The sequence below is a fragment of the Leucoraja erinacea genome, unplaced genomic scaffold (assembly GCF_028641065.1).
Source record: "Leucoraja erinacea ecotype New England unplaced genomic scaffold, Leri_hhj_1 Leri_538S, whole genome shotgun sequence".
Lineage (NCBI taxonomy): Eukaryota > Metazoa > Chordata > Chondrichthyes > Rajiformes > Rajidae > Leucoraja > Leucoraja erinaceus.
In genome coordinates, this window is record NW_026576441.1 from 18,166 (window position 1) to 36,855 (window position 18,690).

Consider the following 18,690-nt stretch of genomic DNA (forward strand, 5'->3'; position numbering starts at 1 on the left):
CGGCCCGTGGTGGTAGCCAGATTGGGGGAGTAAGGGGGATGGGAGGTTGCCAGTTTGGGGGTTAAGGGATGGGAGGTCGCCAGATTGGGGGAGAAAGGGGAATGGGAGGAAACCAGCTTGGAGGAATAAGGGACAGGCGGAACTGACAGCCCTGCGACACCATTGCTGCCAAGAGAAGCAGCACCAACACTCACCGCCTTCCTGACCGATCTCGGGCCTGGACCACTGATGATGCCGCTGTCATCGACCTTCCCGTGGCCGTTGCCGCTGACCTTCACCGACTAACCGGACCCGCTGACCCTCGCTGCCTTCCCGTTTATCCGCTGACCGACACTTCCGACACTTCACCCGTTTGTTAAAGTTTGTGAGACTTGATGAGTAGAATAATAACTCAGTCAAAGGTCTCGTTGAACAAACATTTATTATGTCACCCAGGTGAAATAGGACAGCCAGGAGTGTGCACTTAGATACACACTCGCAAGATGCTACAACTCTACAGACTAGACAGAGAAAATACAAGTATCTTTATACTGATAAAACAACATTAGACACATGGTTAGTAGGCATAAGTGAACAAAGGGCTCAGTTACATACAATGAAATCCTTCAAACTAACTTTAAAAAGATATGGGAGTATAGAGATACATGGTCCAGCTGCATAGGCAAGAAAGCACTATTGTATTCATTGCAACCTCCAGACTGAACACTGATATGGCAAAGAAACGAGATGCTAGGGAACGGCCGTTATCTCTGTTCCTTTTAGTTAGTGAAGGTCATGTTCACAAGCTTCTGCAGACTTCTGTAATCAATCTTTAAATTTAACCAGCAATCTATTCACAAAATGGAGGTTGCAGCTAACATGAATAAAATAGCTAAATAAGATGGCGGGGTCCGCACTAGCTCTTACATTCCCCCCTTTTGATTGTATCAATCAATCTATCAAATAATGCAGCAAGAAGCCAGACATTGGTGAATACATGGTGGCAGGCAGTGAAGCAATGCAGCAACAATTATAATTATCACAATAATAGTCCCATAATGCCACACCAGACCCCAAAAGGAGCCCCATCCATTAAACCAACTCCATATACTTTGGTTATGATTTTCCCCCACACCCTGGATCTCAGCTATCTCCTTCTTGACGTGAATTGGCCAAGATTGACGGCAATGGAAGGCATTTAAAGACTGCATGTATGAACTACAAAATTTGTTCATCCCAGTTTGGCAAAAGAATAAATCAGGGAAGGTAGTGCATCCGTGGATAACAAGGGAAATCAGGGATAGTATCAAAGCGAAGGATGATGCGTACAAATTAGCCAGAAAAAGCAGCATACCGGAGGACTGGGAGAAATTCAGAGACCAGCAGAGGAGGACAAAGGGCTTAATTAGGAAAGGAAAAATAGATTATGAAAGAAAACTGGCAGGGAACATAAAAACTGACTGCAAAGGTTTTTATAGATATGTGAAAAGAAAGAGATTAGTTAAAACAAATGTAGGTCCCTTGCAGATGCAGTATAATGTGGATAAATGTGAGGTTATCCATTTTGGTGGCAAAAACAGGAAAGCAGACTTTTATCTAAATGGTGGCCGACTAGGAAAAGGGGAGATGTAGCAAGACCTGGAGTATTGCGTATTCTAGAGAGTATAAACCAAGTCTATCCAGTCTTTCTTCATAAGACAGTCCTGACATCCCAGGAATCAGTCTGGTGAACATTCTCTGCACTCCCTCTATGGCAAGAATGTCCTTCCTCAGATTTGGAGACCAAAACTGTATGCAATACTCCAGGTGTGGTCTCACCAAGACCCTGTACACCTGCAGTAGAACCTCCCTGCTCCTATACTCAAATCCTTTTGCTATGAAAGCTAACATACCATTTGCTTTCTTCACTGCCTGCTGCACCTGCATGCCTACTTTCAATGACAGGTGTACCATGACACCCAGGTCTCGCTGCATCTCCCCCTTTCCCAATCGGCCACCATTTAGATAATAGTCTGCTTTCCTGTTTTTGCCACCAAAATGGATAACCTCACATTTATCCACATTATACTGCATCTGCCAAACATTTGCCCACTCACCCAGCCTATCCAAGTCACCTTGCAGTCTCCTAACATCCTCCTCACAGCTAACACTGCACCCCAGCTTACTGTCATCCGCAAACTTGGAGATATTGCCTTCAATTCCCTCATCCAGATCATTAATATATATTGTAAATAGCTGGGGTCCCAGCACTGAGCATTGCGGTACCCCACTAGTCACTGCCTGCCATTGTGAAAAGGACCCGTTTTACTCCTACTCTTTGCTTCCTGTTTGCCAGCCAGTTCTCTATCCACATCAATACTAAACCCCCAATGCCATGTGCTTTTAGTTTGTATACTAATCTCTTATGTGGGACCTTGTCGAAAGCCTTCTGGAAGTCCAGATACACCACATCCACTGGTTCTCCCCTATCCACGCTACAAGTTACATCCTCGAAAAATTCTATAAGATTCGTCAGACATGATTTACCTTTCATAAATCCACGCTGACTTTGTCCAATGATTTCACCACTTTCCAAATGTGCTGCTATCCCATCTTTAATAACTGACTCTAGCAGTTTCCCCACTACCGATGTTAGACTAACTGGTCTGTAATTCCCCGTTTTCTCTCTCCCTCCCTTCTTAAAAAGTGGGGTTACGTTTGCTACCCGCCAATCCTCAGGAACTACTCCAGAATCTAAAGAGTTTTGAAAGATTATTACTAATGCATCCACTATTTCTGGAGCTACTTCCTTAAGTACCCTGGGATGCAGCCTATCTGGCCCTGGGGATTTAACGGCCTTTAATCCATTCAATTTACCCAACACCACTTCCCGACTAACCTGGATTTTACTCAATTCCTCCAACTCCTTTGACCCGCGGTCCCCTGCTATTTCCGGCAGATTATTTATGTCTTCCTTAGTGAAGACAGAACCAAAGTAGTTATTCAATTGGTCCACCATATCCTTGTTCCCCATGATCAACTCACCCTCAAAGTTACCTTTCTTTAAGTTCAGAACCATTGTTTCTGAATTAACAAAGTCACTCTCCATCCTAATGAAGAACTCAACCATATTATGGTCACTCTTGCCCAAGGGGCCACGCACAACAAGACTGCTAACTAACCCTTTCTCATTACTCAATACCCAGTCTAAAATGGCCTGCTCTCTCGTTGGTTCCTCTACATGTTGATTTAGATAACTATCCCGCATACCTTCCAAGAAATCCTCTTCCTCAGCACCCCTGCCAATTTGATTCACCCAATCTATATGTAGATTGAAGTCACCCATTATAACTGTTTTGCCTTTGTCGCACGCATTTCTAATTTCCTGTTTGATACCATCCCCAACTCCACTACTACTGTTAGGTGGCCTGTACACAACACCCACCAGCGTTTTCTGCCCCTTAGTGTTTCGCAGCTCTACCCATATCGATACCACATCCTCCAAGCTAATGTCCTTCCTTTCTATTGCGTTAATATCCATGGATGCACTACCTTTCCTGATTTATTCTTTTAAATGCCTTCCATTGCATATCCACCGTCAATCCTTTAAGAATCAATTGCCAGTCTAACTTGGCCAATTCCCGTCTCATACCCTCAAAGTTACCATTCTTTAATTTCAAAACCCTTGTTTCTGAATTAACTATGTAATTCTCCATCCTAATGAAGAACTCAACCCTCACTCCCCACTCCTCGTGTCCTCTCTCCCATCAGTCCACTGTCCTTCTCTCACCCCAGTCGTCCGTCTCGGTCAATGTCGGCTTCTGTAGCCCCCTCAACCCCGGCTGTCGTGGTCCCCTCTCTCTTCTCTTCTACCCGGTACTTCCCTCACATCGCCAGGAGTGGCCCGGCAAGCAGCTCCCCGGTAGTCTGACGGCAGAGTCCGCTAACTCACCGCAATCTCAGAGTCAGCCCCCGGCCATTAGCATCTACGGTAACCGCGCCACCGAGAGCGAGGATGGATCCGTGAGCAAGGTGGACGTCGAGAACGAGATGGATGCCAAGAATAATGTGGAGATGAGGCGCCAAGAACGACGGGGATGAGGTGCGGTGGGGGGTTGCCAACTTCGGTACTTTTCCAACTTTGTCGGCACCAAAACGTGACATTTTGTACTGCCTGTTTATAAAATAAGACATTTTACTGTACCTGGGTACATGTGACAAGAAGGTATAATGTATTCATAAAGTTATTCAATTCTCCATCACCCCCTCGCCACCACCCATCCACATCAGTCTGAAGAATGGTTTCGGCCCGAAACGTCGCCTATTTCCTTCGCTCCATAGATGCTGCTGCACCCGCTGAGTTTCTCCAGCATTTTTGTGTACCTTCACATCACACCTCTCCCCACTTCCCCAACCCTCTTTTCCAGTTGCCTTGCACTCCCTCGACCCTATCATGCCACTCCTAAGAGCCTGTCTCTCTCTCCTCCCACTTTTCTGGCCCTCTCTCTCCAATTTCTAACTGCTCTACAAGCTCATCCACTTGAGCTTGTTCCGGGTAGAAAGTATATTCACGCATAACGCATTTAGTCCGGCATTCATCGCCCACATCTCAACCTCTCCCCCTCTCACCCCGTCCGTTCAACCTCCTCCAACTCCGCAGCCCTCTCTACTCCCAACCATTTTACACCCCTCCCACTCATACCCTAACCCCTCACCTACTTGAATCTTGGGTCAGTGACTCGCACAAGAAGAGTTCTGAGGACGAGTCCCTGAGCCAAGATGTTTGATGGTTTCTTTTCCCACTGCTGCGGCTTGCCTGGCTGAATGCACCCATCATTTTGTGTTTCAGGTTGGTCTACTGTTGTACCGTCCCGAACAGGCAGCGGCAGAAAAGTTGGTGCTTCCAACTCTAGGTCAATATTCAGTTGGAATGAGTGCAGAAGAGTGAAGGCGAGGAGTAGTATAGGAGGCAGAGGAGAGACCTTATTGAGGTAAACAAGATTACGACGGGTATAGATAAATTGAACCAGGGTACAAATGGGGGTGGTTGGAGAAAGCATCCTGCTTGCCTGCTAGATTTTCACTGACTGTAACTGCAGGAAAAATGGTCTCGATGTTGGGGGAAGCTCAGAAACAGGGGTCACAGATTAATAATAAAGGGTAGGCCAGTTAGGACTGAGATGAGGACAAACTTTCTTCACCCAAAGAGTTGTCAATCTGTGGAATTCTCTGCCACAGAAGTCAGTGGAAGCCAATTCACTGGATGTTACATTTAGCTCTTGGGGCTCGCGAAATCAAAGGATATGGAGAAAAAACAGGAAAGAGATACTGATTTTAGATGAACAGCCATGATCATATTGAATGGCAGTGCTGGCTCGAAGGGCCGATGGCCTATTCCTGCATCTATTTTCTATGTTTCTATGCTTGATTATATGGTGATAAAACTCGACCACTCGATTTTGAAGCATTCGTGCATGGTGGAGGTATAATGTAGTCTTAGTGATACAGTGTGAAAACAGGCCCTTCAGCGCAACTTGCCCACACCCGCCAACATGTCCCAGCTACACTAAAAAAAAAAATGAAATGATTCAATTTATTGTCATTGTCAGTGTACAGTACAGAGACAACGAAATGCATTTTTAGCATCTCCCTTGAAAGGGAGACACAGGGCGTCGCGGTGTGCCCGCGCCTGCCGCCGTACATTCCATTACAGGCAAAGGTGGGTGAAGTGTCTTGCCCAAGGACACAACGACAGTATGCACTCCAAGCGGGATTTGAACCGGCTACCTTCCGGTCGCCAGCCGAACTCTTAGCCCATTGTGCTATACTGACGCACTACCGGCTTTTGGTCCATATCCCTCCAAACCTGTCCTATCCATGGATCAGTCTAACTGTTTCTTAAATGTTGGGATAGTCCCAGCCTCAACTACCTCCTCTGGCAGCTTGTTCCATACACCCACCACCCTTTATGTGGAAAAAGCTACCCCTTAAAAAGTTACCTTAAAAATACTTCAAACAAAAAACATTTATAGGTGCTGTTGCTACGCTACGCCAAGTGGAGTACACGAGATGAACCGCAGGTAGACACTGACCATTGTTTCCAGCGTAGCGGGCCCGTTAAAACCCGCCGAAAATGTCAATTTTTGTGCTGTAAACAATTATGGAAATCGGGATAAGCGTGAGAGACATTTAGCCTCCTTCAGAATTCCAAAAGTGAGGAGAAATGACGGTAGATAGAAGCGAGAACTGAAGGGACAACAACAGCCAGAGTGCTTGGTGAACATTGGCAGTTTGCTCACTGCATTTCATCAACTAAGGCATTATTTGTGTTTTTTCTTGAATCCTTTGGCATCTAAAAAATTCCAGAAGTGATAAATCTGGCTGTAAATTTTTTAAATCGCCCATGGTTCTCAAGTTGGTTTTTACATACAAAATGAAAACGCATCTGACTAATAATTTACAGCCAGATTTATCACTTGAGACTTTTTAGATACCAAAGGAATCAAGAAAAAACACAAATAATGCCTTACTGTTGATGAGTATAGGAGCAGGGAGGTTCTACTGCAGTTGTACAGGGTCTTGGTGAGACCACACCTGGAGTATTGCGTACAGTTTTGGTCTCCAAATCTGAGGAAGGACATTATTGCCATAGAGGGAGTGCAGTGAAGGTTCACCAGACTGATTCCTGGGATGTCAGGACTGTCATATGAAGAAAGACTGGATAGACTTGGTTTATACTCTCTAGAATTTAGGAGATTGAGAGGGGATCTTATAGAAACTTACAAAATTCTTAAGGGGTTGGACAGGCTAGATGCAGGAAGATTGCTCCCGATGTTGGGGAAGTCCAGGACAAGGGGTCACAGCTTAAGGATAAGGGGGAAATCCTTTAAAACCGAGTTGAGAAGAACTTTTTTCACACAGAGAGTGGTGAATCTCTGGAACTCTCTGTCGCAGAGGGTAGTCGAGGCCAGTTCATTGGCTATATTTAAGAGGGAGTTAGATGTGGCCCTTGTGGCTAAGGGAATCAGAGGGTATGGAGAGAAGGCAGGTGCGGGATACTGAGTTGGATGATCAGCCATGATCATATTGAATGGCGGTGCAGGCTCGAAGGGCCGAATGGCCTACTCCTGCATCTAATTTCTATGTTTCTATGAAATGCAGTGAGCAAACGCGACAATTCCCAATATTTACAATTCCGATATCTGCACAGCCAATGTTTACCAAGCACTTTAGCTGTTGTTGCCCCTTCAGCTCTCGCTTCTCTTTACCTTCATTTCACTTCACTTTTGGAATTCTAAAGTTGGGTACATGTCTCTCACACTTACCCCGACTTCCACAATTTTTTTTAGCGCAAAAATTCATAATTTTGGTGGTTTTTAACAGGTAGGAAAGTATGCGTTTCTTGCAATAATAACATATACCGGAAGTGACGGATGTCCTCCAGATGGATTGAGCGGCTCCGTGCGTCAAGCCCTATGACCCAGTGACCTTACGTGCAACCTCCCTATATCATACTTCTACAATGCACTAAAACATGATTTTAATACATCAAATTTCAAAGGTCGCTACCATGGGAGGGGATCACATCCCTCCCACGCCCTCCCCCCATTCGGTTGTTCCACTCCCTCGCTGGTTACTGCCAAGGCCAGTGATCAGTGATCGCTCAGCCCCCTTACTTTCAAAAACGCTCTGTGGTCCCTGGTTCAGGCAGAGAGCACTGCCATATGTGAGCGGGGAACTGAGGTCAGATGTCCGTGATGTCTAGATCCCAATGCTCAGCACTGTGTTTTTGGAGTTGGTTAATGTGATTGATTGGTAATTAGCCTGATTTGTAATTAGTTGACAAAACCTTAATTTATTCATCTGGAATATCCAGGCGTATGGGATAAGTGTAATATTAAAATGACATGCAAGATGTTAGGCTGTCTGTCACAACATACAGCCCCGATAACCCATTATTTTCTCCAGTTAAATATTGGGAAGGTAGCACTGTTATCATTTGCCACTCAACTATTATGTTTGTTTACCTCACTTACTATTTCTAAACCCCCCCACAATTTCTCACTCCCAACTCTCACCCAATGTTGGCAGACCTGACTGAACCGTCCTCTTGCCAACTAGAGAGCGGTCTTGACCTCCAATTTACAAAACTTAACGGAGCTGAATGTGTCAGAGTCACTCAGTACGGAAACAGGCCCTTCTTTCAGCCCAACTTGCCCACACTGGCCAACATGCCCATCTACACTAGTCACCCAACATAGAAGCAGGCCCTTCAGCCTAACTTGCCCACACCGGCCAACCTGCCCATCTACACTAGTCACCCAGCACTGAAACAGGCCCTTCAGCCCAACTTGCCCACACCGGCCAACCTGCCCATCTACACTAGTCACCCAACATAGAAGCAGGCCCTTCAGCCCAACTTACATCTTTGGGGAGAAGGAATGGGTGTCAAGACTGAAAAGGGTCTCGACCCTAAACGTTACCTATTCCCTCCAACATTTTGTGTCTACCTAATCAGCGCTAATCTAGCCACGTCGCGATGTGCCAGCAGGCTGGAGGAGCGGGCAAAGGCCTTGCACTGGGGGGGGGGGGGGGGGGGTCAGGTGAAGGGGCGCTGGCCGATGTAGACTCGCCGGTGCTCCAGCAGGTGGTCAAGGCGGGTGAAGCCCTTACCACCGGAAGGGACGCTCACCGCTGTGGGTACGCTGGTGCTGCCACAGCCTTGCCACACTCAGCACACACCAAGGGTCTCTCGCCAGTGTGTATCCGCTGGTTCTCCCGCAGCCTCCGTGTGCTCTTGAAACGATTGACGCAGCGCGAGCAGCCGCTCACCGGCGTGAGCCCGCCGGTGCTGCCGCAACCCTCTCGAGCTGTCGAACGTCTCACCGCAGTACGGGCAGTCGTAGGGCTGGCCACTGGTGTGCACGTGCTGGTGAGACAGGGCTTGGGAGGCCATGGCAAAGCGCTCTCCACACACCAGGCTGGGGTCAGGACAGTCGCCGGCGTGCACCTGCTGGTGGGACAGCAGCCTGGTGGAGCTGATGAAGCCCTTGCCGCACTGGGCACAGATGTAGGGGCACTCGCCGGTGTGGGTGCGCTGGTGCCTCAGCAGGTGGCTGGAATGGGTGAAGCCCTTGCCGCACTGGGCGCAGGTGTAGGGGCGCTCGCCGGTGTGGGTGCGCTGGTGCACCAGCAGGTCGCTGGAGCGGGTGAAGCTCTTGCCACAGTCGCTGCAGGTGTAGGGCCGCTCCCCGGTGTGCAGGCGCCTGTGCACCTTCAGGTCCTTGGACGACTTGAAGCCTTTGCTGCAGTCGCTGCAGGTGAAGGGCCGCTCCCTGGTGTGCAACCGCCTGTGCACCTTCAGGTATGTTGACGACTTGAAGCTCTTGCCGCAGTCGGAGCAACCAAAGGACCTCTCGCCGGTGTGCACCTGCTGGTGCTCCAGCAGGTTGTTGGAGCGGGTGAAGCCCTTGCCGCACTGGGCGCAGGTGAAGGGGCGCTCGTCGGTGTGGGTGCGCTGGTGCCTCAGCAGGTTGGTGGAGTGGGTGAAGCGCTTGCCACACTGGGCGCAGGTGTAGAGGCGCTCGCCGATGTGGGTGCACTGGTGCCTTAGCAGGTCGTGGGAGCGGTTGAAGCCCTTGCCGCAGTCGCTGCAGGTGTAGGGCCGCTCCCCAGTGTGCAGGCGTCTGTGCACCTTCAGGTTGTTGCCCGTGTGCACCCGCCGGTGGGTCTCCAGCTGGCACGGGCTCTGCCAGGCCTTGCCACACACGTCGCACTCACAACGCTTCTCCTTGTTGTGCCCCGTCATGTGGTCCTCCATCGAAGCTCAGCCCCTCGAAGCTCAGCCCGCACACCGAGCAGGGCACCCTGGCCGCCCTCAATAGGCCGCTCACGTCCCTGTCTCTCCGTCCACAGCAACGGCTCCTAAACCCTGCAGGAGGGGAATACAGAGAGTCAACAAGCTGGCAAACAGGACATTACTAGTGTTCGGGGATCAAGACAGAAGCCTCCTCGTGGCGATCCCTGGAAGCGACGACGCGATGCGCTCGGTGACGCATCGGGCGACAATTCTGTCAACATGTTGGACGTCAACAGAAGCCAACAGCGAGCCCCGTCGTCTGACACACAATCGAATTAATGCTTGAGGGGGGGGAGGGGGTAAGGGAGAATTGGGTGATGGGTTCATGGGGGGGGGGGTGGAGTGGAGGGTCAGGGGGGAGTGGAGGGTCAGGGGGGGTGGGGAGGAAAATCACCCGTTCACACGCAGCCACCTGTGATCCTTCTAAATTCCAGTGAATACAAGCCCAGACAACCCATTCTTTCATCATATGTCAGTCCCGCCATCCCGGGAATTAACCTGGTGGACCTATGCTGCACTTCCTCAATAGCAAGAATGTCCTTCCTCAAATTAGGAGACCAAAAGTGCACACAATACTCCAGGTGTTGTCTCACTAGAGCCATCTACAACAGCAGTAGGACCTTCTTGCTCCTAAACTCCTCTCGCTCTGAAGGCCAACATACCATTAGCGTTCTTCACTGCCTGCTGTACCTGCATGCTTACTTACAGTGACTGATGAACAAGGACCCTCAGATATCATACTTACCATTTTCTTAACTTCATTCAGACACCATTCAGATAATACAGATTGCTGGAGTGCTCTAATTTTGCTGACTAATCTTCTATGTGGGACCTTATCAAAGGCTTTCTGAAAGTCCAGGTACACTACGTCCATTGGCTCTCCCTTGTCCATTTTCATAGTTACATCCTCAAAAAATTCCCGAAGATTAATGAAGCATGATTTCCCCTTCGTAAATCCATCCTGTTACTGCTATCCAAATGTGCCGCTATTTCATCTTCTATAATTGACTCCAGCATCTTCCCCACCAGCGATGTCAGGCTAACTGGTCTATAATTCCCTGTTTGCTCTCCCCTTCCTTTCTTAAAAAGTGAGATAACATTAGCTACCCTCCAATCCACAGGAACCGATCCTCAATCTATAGAACATTGGAAAATGATCACCAATGCGTCTACAATTTCTAGAGCCATTTCCTTAAGTACCCTGGGATGCAGACCATCAAGCTCTGGGGATTTATCAGCCTTCAGTCCCATCAGTCTACCCAACATAATTTCCTGCCTAATGTGAATCTCCTTCAGTTCCTCCGTCACCCTAGGTCCTCTGGCCACTAGTTAATCTTGGAGATTGTTTGTGTTTTCCTTAGTGAAGCCAGATCCAAAGTTCCTGTTCAACTCGTCTGCCATTTCCTTGCTCCCCATATAAATTCACCTATTTCTGTCTTCAAGGGACGCACATTTGTCTTAACTAATTTTTTTCTCTTCACATACCCAAAGAAGCTTTTACTATCGTCATTTATATTCTTGGCTAGCTTACCTTCATACCTCATCTTTTTTCCCGTATTGTCATTTTAGTTATTTTCTGTTGCTCTTTAAGTTACCCAATCCTCTGGATTCCTATTCATCTTTGTTATGTGATAGTTCTTCTCTTTTACTGAATCCACTGTCAGCCACGGTCGCCTCTTACTTCCCTTAGAAACATAGGAATCTTTCTTCCTTTTTGGAATGAACTGATCCTGCACCTTCTGCATTATTCCCAGAAATGCCTGGCCTTGTTGTTCTACTGTCATCCCTGCTAGTGTATCTTTCCAATCAACTTTGGCCAGCTCCTCCCTCATGGCTCCATAGTCCCCTTTGCTGAACTGTAACAATGACACCTCAAATTTACCCTACTCCCTCCTAAATTGTAGATTAAAACTTATTATATCAAGGTCACTGCCTCCTAATGGCTCCTTAACCTCAAGTTCCTTTATCAAATCCGGTTCATTACATAACACTAAATCCAGAATTGCCTTCTCCCTAGTAGGCTCCAATACAAGCTGCTCTATGAAGAATCCATCTCGGAGGCACTGCTCAAACTCCCTTTCTTGGGGTCCAGTACAAATTTGATTTTCCCAGTCTACCTGCATGTTGAAATCTCCCATAACAACCGTAGCATTACCTTTACTACATGCCATTATAACTCTTGATTCAACTTGTGCCCTATGTCCAGGCTACTGTTTGGGGGCCTGTAGATAAGTCCCATTAGCAGGGCTTGAAATTAACGGTTGCCCGGGTGCCACTGACCACTCAAAGTGCCGCCGGGCAACCTAAACGGCGAGTCATTTTGCCCGGCTTGGCAACTTGGTTTATACCGAAGATAGACACAAAAAACTGGAGTAACTCAGCGGGTCCGGCAGCATCTCTGGAGAAAAGTAACGTGACGTTTTGTGTTGGCGACGGTTGTGGGAAAGATGCTCAGTGTGGCGTGACATGGGTCGGAGCGAATGACGGGCCCCGCACAGCAGCAGCGGCGACGGCTCCATCTCCTCCTCCTCCCGCACCCCGCCCCGCCCCGCCCGATAAAGGCCGTAGCTGCCACTCCGCCAACGGCGCTTCCAAAACAGACCCTTGGAGGAGGGAGGTGTCGGTCGAAGTAGAGATGCGGAAGTGGGGGGGGGGGGGGGGGGGGGGGGGGGGGGGGGGGGGGGGGGGGGGGGGAGACTGAGGATAGAGCGCGGTGATTGGAGGAGGGAGACAGCCCTGCACCTCAGCCAGGATCGATCCCGGTCTCTGGCGCTGCAATCGCTGCCTAACAGCCCCTGGACCGTCCGCCCCCCCCGAGAGCCCCCCCCCTCGGGGGTTGGCCAGAGGCGGTGAGAGTCAGACGGGCGCGGTGCCCCCAGGCCCACAGCCAGCGCAAAGCCCAGCTCACTCTGCCTGTTCCGCCAGGTTAACCAACTGTCTCAATCCAGACAGGGCTCTAGGCGAGACAGGCAGTTGAGCTGCATTTAGCACTGGATTGAGTTGAAATTACGGTTCACAGAAGCCTCCGAAGCCTCGCGCGTGTTCGCATGCGCGCGCGGCCGCCAAGACTTCTGTCCGCGGTCCCCTCCATATTTTGGTTGCGATTTCCGTGCCTGACAGGTGTTGTCCGAGGAGCGCTGGCCTTCCTTCCCACCTCCTCTGCCCCTTCCTCTCGTACGCCCCCCCCCCTCACTCCCCTTATCCTGAGACCCCTCCTCTCGATCCCGCACTGATCCCCATTGCTGCCTCTATTCAGTCCTCACTGACATCCCCCGCCCCCATCTATTCATCTTGCACTGATCTCCCTAGCCACCTTGCATTGATTCTCCTGCCACTCCCCATCAATCCTACACTGGTCCCCCAATTCATTCTGTACTGACCCCCCTTCCCATCCATCCTGCACTGCTCAGATACCCCCCCATCCATCCTGCACAGATATCCCCATTCAACCCCACTGACATTCCCCGCACTCTCCCCTCACAATTTTACCTACTCCAACCAACATGCACTAATTCCCCTGCCTCAATCCATCAAATCCGCACCGATTGCCTTCTCAGGCCCCCCCCACCCCACCACCACCATCTATCCATCCTGCACTGATTCACACACCCTCCCGACCCTATTGTGCTGGAAATGTCTTCAGAGGTAACATTAACTATGTTTGATAACGGAATGCAATCAAATATGTTTTAATTCCTAATGTTATTATTTGTTTTAATCCATAAAGATGGATTAATTAAATTGTGAACACGTGAAACATTAAAACCGCAGTGTTCGATTGTCACTGACACGTTATTACAGAATTCATTTTAATGGCAAATCAATGCTCTTAATATGGAGTATCAGTACTGTAGTTATTTAATGAGTAACATTCACAACTATACGTTGGATTTATCCAGGTTTTACTTCTACAGTCAGTCATATACATCACAAATTTGGTCAGGAGATATTTCAGTTGAAATTTTAACGTTAATTCTGAAGTGGGAATGATGGAAAAAGCGTTTATCAACAATTTTTTTTTAAATGGTGCTTACAAACTGAGTATCTTCATTGCCACATACATCTAATCTGAATGTCTGGTAATGTGGCGTCTTGACACCTTTAAATATATACAGGTGCACAACCTTTTATCCGGTGTTCCGGAAACCGAAAAACTCTGAAAACCAGCCATTTTTTCCAGGATGTCGTCTGCACACCAAAGCTCGCGTTTGGCGCCAAACTTGACCCGAAACGACCCACGGTCAACCCAGGTCTGTACTACTGTAGCGGCTGCCTCCTCCCCGGAGACCGGGGAGACACTTAAACATCTGTAAATCATTGCTTAAATGTTAGTCAGTTAGTTTGGAGGGCTTTTATGTGAAGGGGGGGTTGAAGGGGTAAACTTTAATTCTTAGTCCCCTACCTGGTCGGAGAGGCGGGGAGCGGTCAATGCCTTACCGGGTCGCCGTGCAGTAAGCTCCGCAGCGCTGTGGCCGCCAACTCCTAGCTGGGGCTGTGGGCGGCGCCGGTTGTAGATCCGACCCCGGCAACGCTACCCCTGGCTGCGGGGCGCTCCAAATCCAGCGCCGCCCGCGGCCGGACGCCTGCAGCCCCAGCTCCGCAAATGTTGGGAGTCGGCGGCGTCGCAGCGCTGGGATACCAGCGGGAAGCGGGCAATGCCTTACCGGGTCGCTGTGCGGTAAGCTCCAGGGCGCTGAGGCCGCCTTCTCCCAACATTCGCGGAGCTGGGGCTGCGGGCGTCCGACCGCGGGCGGCGCTGGATTTGGAGCGCCTCGCAGCCAGGGGTCGAGTTGCCGGGGTCGGAGCTCCAACCGGCGCCGCCCGCGGCCGGACGGAGCCCCCAGCTCCGCGATGTTGGGAGTCGCCGACCAGGTAGGGGACTAAGAATTAAAGTTTCCCCCTTCACCCACCCACCCCACCACATAAAATCCCTCCAAACTAACTGACTAACATTTATGCAATGATTTACAATGATTCCCCGGTCTCCGGGGAGGAGGCAGCCACTCCAGACTTTTCAAGCCGCCCGCGCTACCTACCTAATCTACGCTAAAAATCTTCCATTCGGGAATCCGAAAATGTCCGAAATCCGACAAGTGTCTGGTCCCAAGGCTTTCGGATAAAAGGTTGTGCACCTGTATTACCAAACATTGCTGCATTTATGTCCTTTGGCCATCTCTTGTTAGTTAGTGTAATGTTTAACCTGTCAGATGGGTATAGTCAGTTTTAACAGCTATTATCATAAAATGCCTTTAGAAAATTCCTTCTAACCCATATTTTGTTGTGGATAAATTATGTGGGAAGGAGAGTGTTTCTGTACCAATAGCAATAACGACCCATGCTATGGCCATGTCATGATAATTTTCGGTCCTTCACAGAAAACATGCTTGCATCAATCTGTAGTGTGCATGGTTAAGCATATATGTTATCAAGGTTCAGGTTGATCATACGCTAAATAATCCAACCACATTTTTGTTTGGAAGTGGAAAGAAATAATAAAAATTGCATTAATTGCAATGTGTAAAAAGAGTTGAGATACCATATTATAATTTTGCTGCATGTCATTGTGGTATATATCATGTCTTGATTGGTGAATATGTTAGTTTGTGACTTTATTTGAAGCAGAAATAATATGTGAATGCTTCATTGAGCATAATTCCGACTGGTAACTACGCAATTCGTCCGAGCACGCGTCATGCAAGCCATCTTAAATGACCACCTAAACTGTCATTTGGCAACCTAAAAAGCTGCCAAGGTTGCCCGGCTGGCAACAGGGAAAAAAAGTTAAGCGAGAGCCCTGAGAGGGTCTTTTTACCCTCGCGATTCCTTAGTTTTACCCATACTCTACATCTCCTGTTTCAATGTCACCCCTTGCATGGGACTGAATTTCATTCCTCACCAACAGAGCTACCCCACCCCCTCTGCCACCTGTCTGTCTTTTCGATAGGAGGTATACCCTTGAATATTCAGTTCCCAGCCCTGGCCCTCTTGCAGCCATGTCCAAAGATCTTATAGCAGAGCTCTGCTATAAGATCTTTGGCCATGTCTCTGTAGTTCCCACAACATCATATTTGCCAATTTCTAACTGAGCCTCAAGCTCGTCCACTTTATTTCTTACAATTTGTACATTCATTACTCCTCTCACCTTTCTCGTCCATTCCTATTTCACATGGCCATACTATAGACATTTTCTGTCTATGTTTTTATGTAGTTTTTGTTATTTTTTGTTGGGGTGTGTGTGTGGGGGGGGGGGGGGGGGGGTGGGAGGGGGGGGGGAAACTTTTTAAATCTCTCCCTGCACGGGGACCCGACCTTTTCTTGTCGGGTTTTCCGTTATCGTTGGGGCTGCAACGAGGAGCGGCCTCCAACAGGAAGAGACCGGGGACTCTGGTGCCGACGACTCACCGTCACCGTCGCGGGGCTGGCTGAGTCCGGAGCGGGTGGAGCGGTGGAGGAGCGCTGCTGTTGCTGCTGCTGCGGCCCGACCGGAGAGTCGGAGGCTTCAACGGCAGGTCTGTGGACGGCGGCACCGGGAGCCCGCGGGTCCCTGGAGGGAGACCGCTTTTCAGGGCTCTCGCAACGGCGACTTCCCCCGCCCGAGTTGCGGGGTCGAAGAGCTCCTGGAGCGGGGCCTTACATTACCGCCCCACGCGGCTTGGAATGGCTGCAGGACTCTGCGAGCGCACGCCGGGGGCTCTAACACCAAGACCCGGTGTGCGACCTTGCATCACCCGGCGTGGCTTTAATGGCCCGCGGGACAATCGCCATCGCCAGCCGGGGGCTTTGCTGACATCGGGGGGGACATCGGGGGGGGGGGGGGGGGGGGGGAGAGTGCAGGGGAGAGATAAGTTTATTTGGCCTTCCATCACCGCAATGTGATGGATGTTTATGTAAATTATGTTGTGTCTTGGGTCTATGTGTCTGTAATGTATGGCTGCAGAAACGGCATTTCGTTTGGACCTCAAGGGGTCCAAATGACAAATAAATGTATCTTGTATCTTGTATACTATCCCTTCCTCAGATTTCAGTCCCGTCAATCTGAAGAAGGGTTTCGGCCGGAAATGTTACCTATCTCCTTCGCTCCATAGATGCTGCTGCACCCGCTGAGTTTCTCCAGCTGTTTTGTCTACCTCCGTTAATTCTGATGTTTTTCTTAACTTTTCCTGTATTCTCTTTCCCTTTAATTCCATCCTTGTATCCTTGCACCGCGGCCTCCCGCCGCCAGGGGGCGCCCAGAGGGCGCCCAGCCCACCAACCTCCCTCCCTCCCTCACTCCCTCCCTCACCGCCCGCACGTCTCGGGCTCTCGGGCTCCGGGCTCCGGCTCCTCGGGGCCGCCGGCGGCAGGATCACCCTCGGGAAGGGAGGAGGGGGTGAGGAAAGGACGCGGGGCCGAGCGGCGGCGGCGGCTGCTGCTCCCACCTGGGCTCCCGCTGCTCCTCCCGCCGGCCGGCGATCAGGTCTACGTCACCGGCTCGCCTCACGTGATCACAAACGTCACCGGCCCGCCTCACGTGACCACCGCACGTCACCGGCCCGCCTCACGTGACCACAACACGTCACCGGCCCGCCTCACGTGACCACAACACGTCACCGGCCCGCCTCACGTGATCAGGACCACGACCCGCCCACCGCCACAGATCACCGCATCCTATAGGTCAGGCCGTAGCTCCGCCCCTCCGACAGACAGCGCCGTCCGCCAATCAGAGCCGCCCGTCCGCCCTAGCAACGGTTGTCACGTGGGTGGGTGGGGGGGAGGCAGCGTCTCACTGTGATTCTTTGATTCAACTTTATTGTCACATGGGCCGGTGTGTCGACGGGACGAGGCGTCCGCTCAGCGCCGGGAGCTCAGGTGGGATCAGTCGCCGCAGCTCGGCCCCAACTCCTCCTCCTCCTCCCCGAGGGCCGGCGACCCGTGGAGCCCGAGCCCGAGCCGTGGGGGGGAGATGTCAGTGAGTGAAGGAGGGAAGACACGGTAAACGGGTCCTTTTCACAATGGCAGGCAGTGACTAGTGGGGTACCGCAAGGCTCAGTGCTGGGACCCCAGCTATTTACAATATATATTAATGATCTGGATGAGGGAATTGAAGGCAATATCTCCAAGTTTGCGGATGACACTAAGCTGGGGGGCAGTGTTAGATGTGAGGAGGATGCTAGGAGGCTGCAAGGTGACTTGGATAGGCTGGGTGAGTGGGCAAATGTTTGGCAGATGCAGTATAATGTGGGTAAATGTGAGGTTATCCACTTTGGTGGCAAAAACAGGAAAGCAGACTATTATCTAAATGGTGGCCGATTAGGAAAAGGGGGAGATGCAGCGAGACCTGGGTGTCATGGTACACCAGTCATTGAAAGTAGGCATGCAGGTGCAGCAGGCAGTAAAGAAAGCGAATGGTATGTTGGCTTTCATAGCAAAAGGATTTGAGTATAGGAGCAGGCAGGTTCTACTGCAGTTGTACAGGGTCTTGGTGAGACCACACCTGGAGTATTGCGTACAGTTTTAGTCTCCAAATCTGAGGAAGGACATTATTGCCATAGAGGGAGTGCAGAGACGGTTCACCAGACTGATTCCTGGGATGTTAGGACTGTCTTATGAAGAAAGACTGGATAGACTTGGTTTATACTCTCTAGAATTTAGAAGATTGAGAGGGGATCTTATAGAAACTTACAAAATTCTTAAGGGGTTGGACAGGCTAGATGCAGGAAGATTGTTCCCGATGTTAGGGAAGTCCAGGACAAGGGGTCACAGCTTAAGGATAAGGGGGAAATCCAGCTTTAAGGGGGAAAAACCGAGATGAGAAGAACTTTTTTCACACAGAGAGTGGTGAATCTCTGGAACTCTCTGCCACAGAGGGTAGTTGAGGCCAGTTCATTGGCTAT

At 50.0% G+C, this 18,690-nt stretch overlaps 2 protein-coding genes across 2 annotated transcripts in view; one reads left to right on the top strand and one right to left on the bottom strand.

Annotated features, from left to right (window-relative positions):
• The window catches only part of LOC129694084 (zinc finger protein 335-like), a 30,664-nt gene that overhangs the window by 8,123 nt on the left and 3,851 nt on the right, over positions 1-18,690 (top strand). Inside the window, 5 exon segments of the mRNA XM_055630809.1 lie at positions 3,754-4,026; positions 4,808-4,851; positions 8,743-8,848; positions 9,279-9,380; positions 17,040-17,327. Coding sequence (XP_055486784.1) covers positions 3,754-4,026; positions 4,808-4,851; positions 8,743-8,848; positions 9,279-9,380; positions 17,040-17,327 — 813 coding nt within the window.
• LOC129694082 (zinc finger protein 239-like) lies at positions 406-17,040 on the bottom strand. The gene is made up of 3 exons (XM_055630808.1): positions 16,883-17,040; positions 8,651-9,889; positions 406-4,132 (listed from the first exon to the last, which is right to left on the bottom strand). The coding sequence occupies exon 2, from the start codon at positions 9,776-9,778 to the stop codon at positions 8,690-8,692; it is 1,089 nt and encodes a 362-aa protein (XP_055486783.1). The 5' UTR covers positions 9,779-9,889; positions 16,883-17,040; the 3' UTR covers positions 406-4,132; positions 8,651-8,689.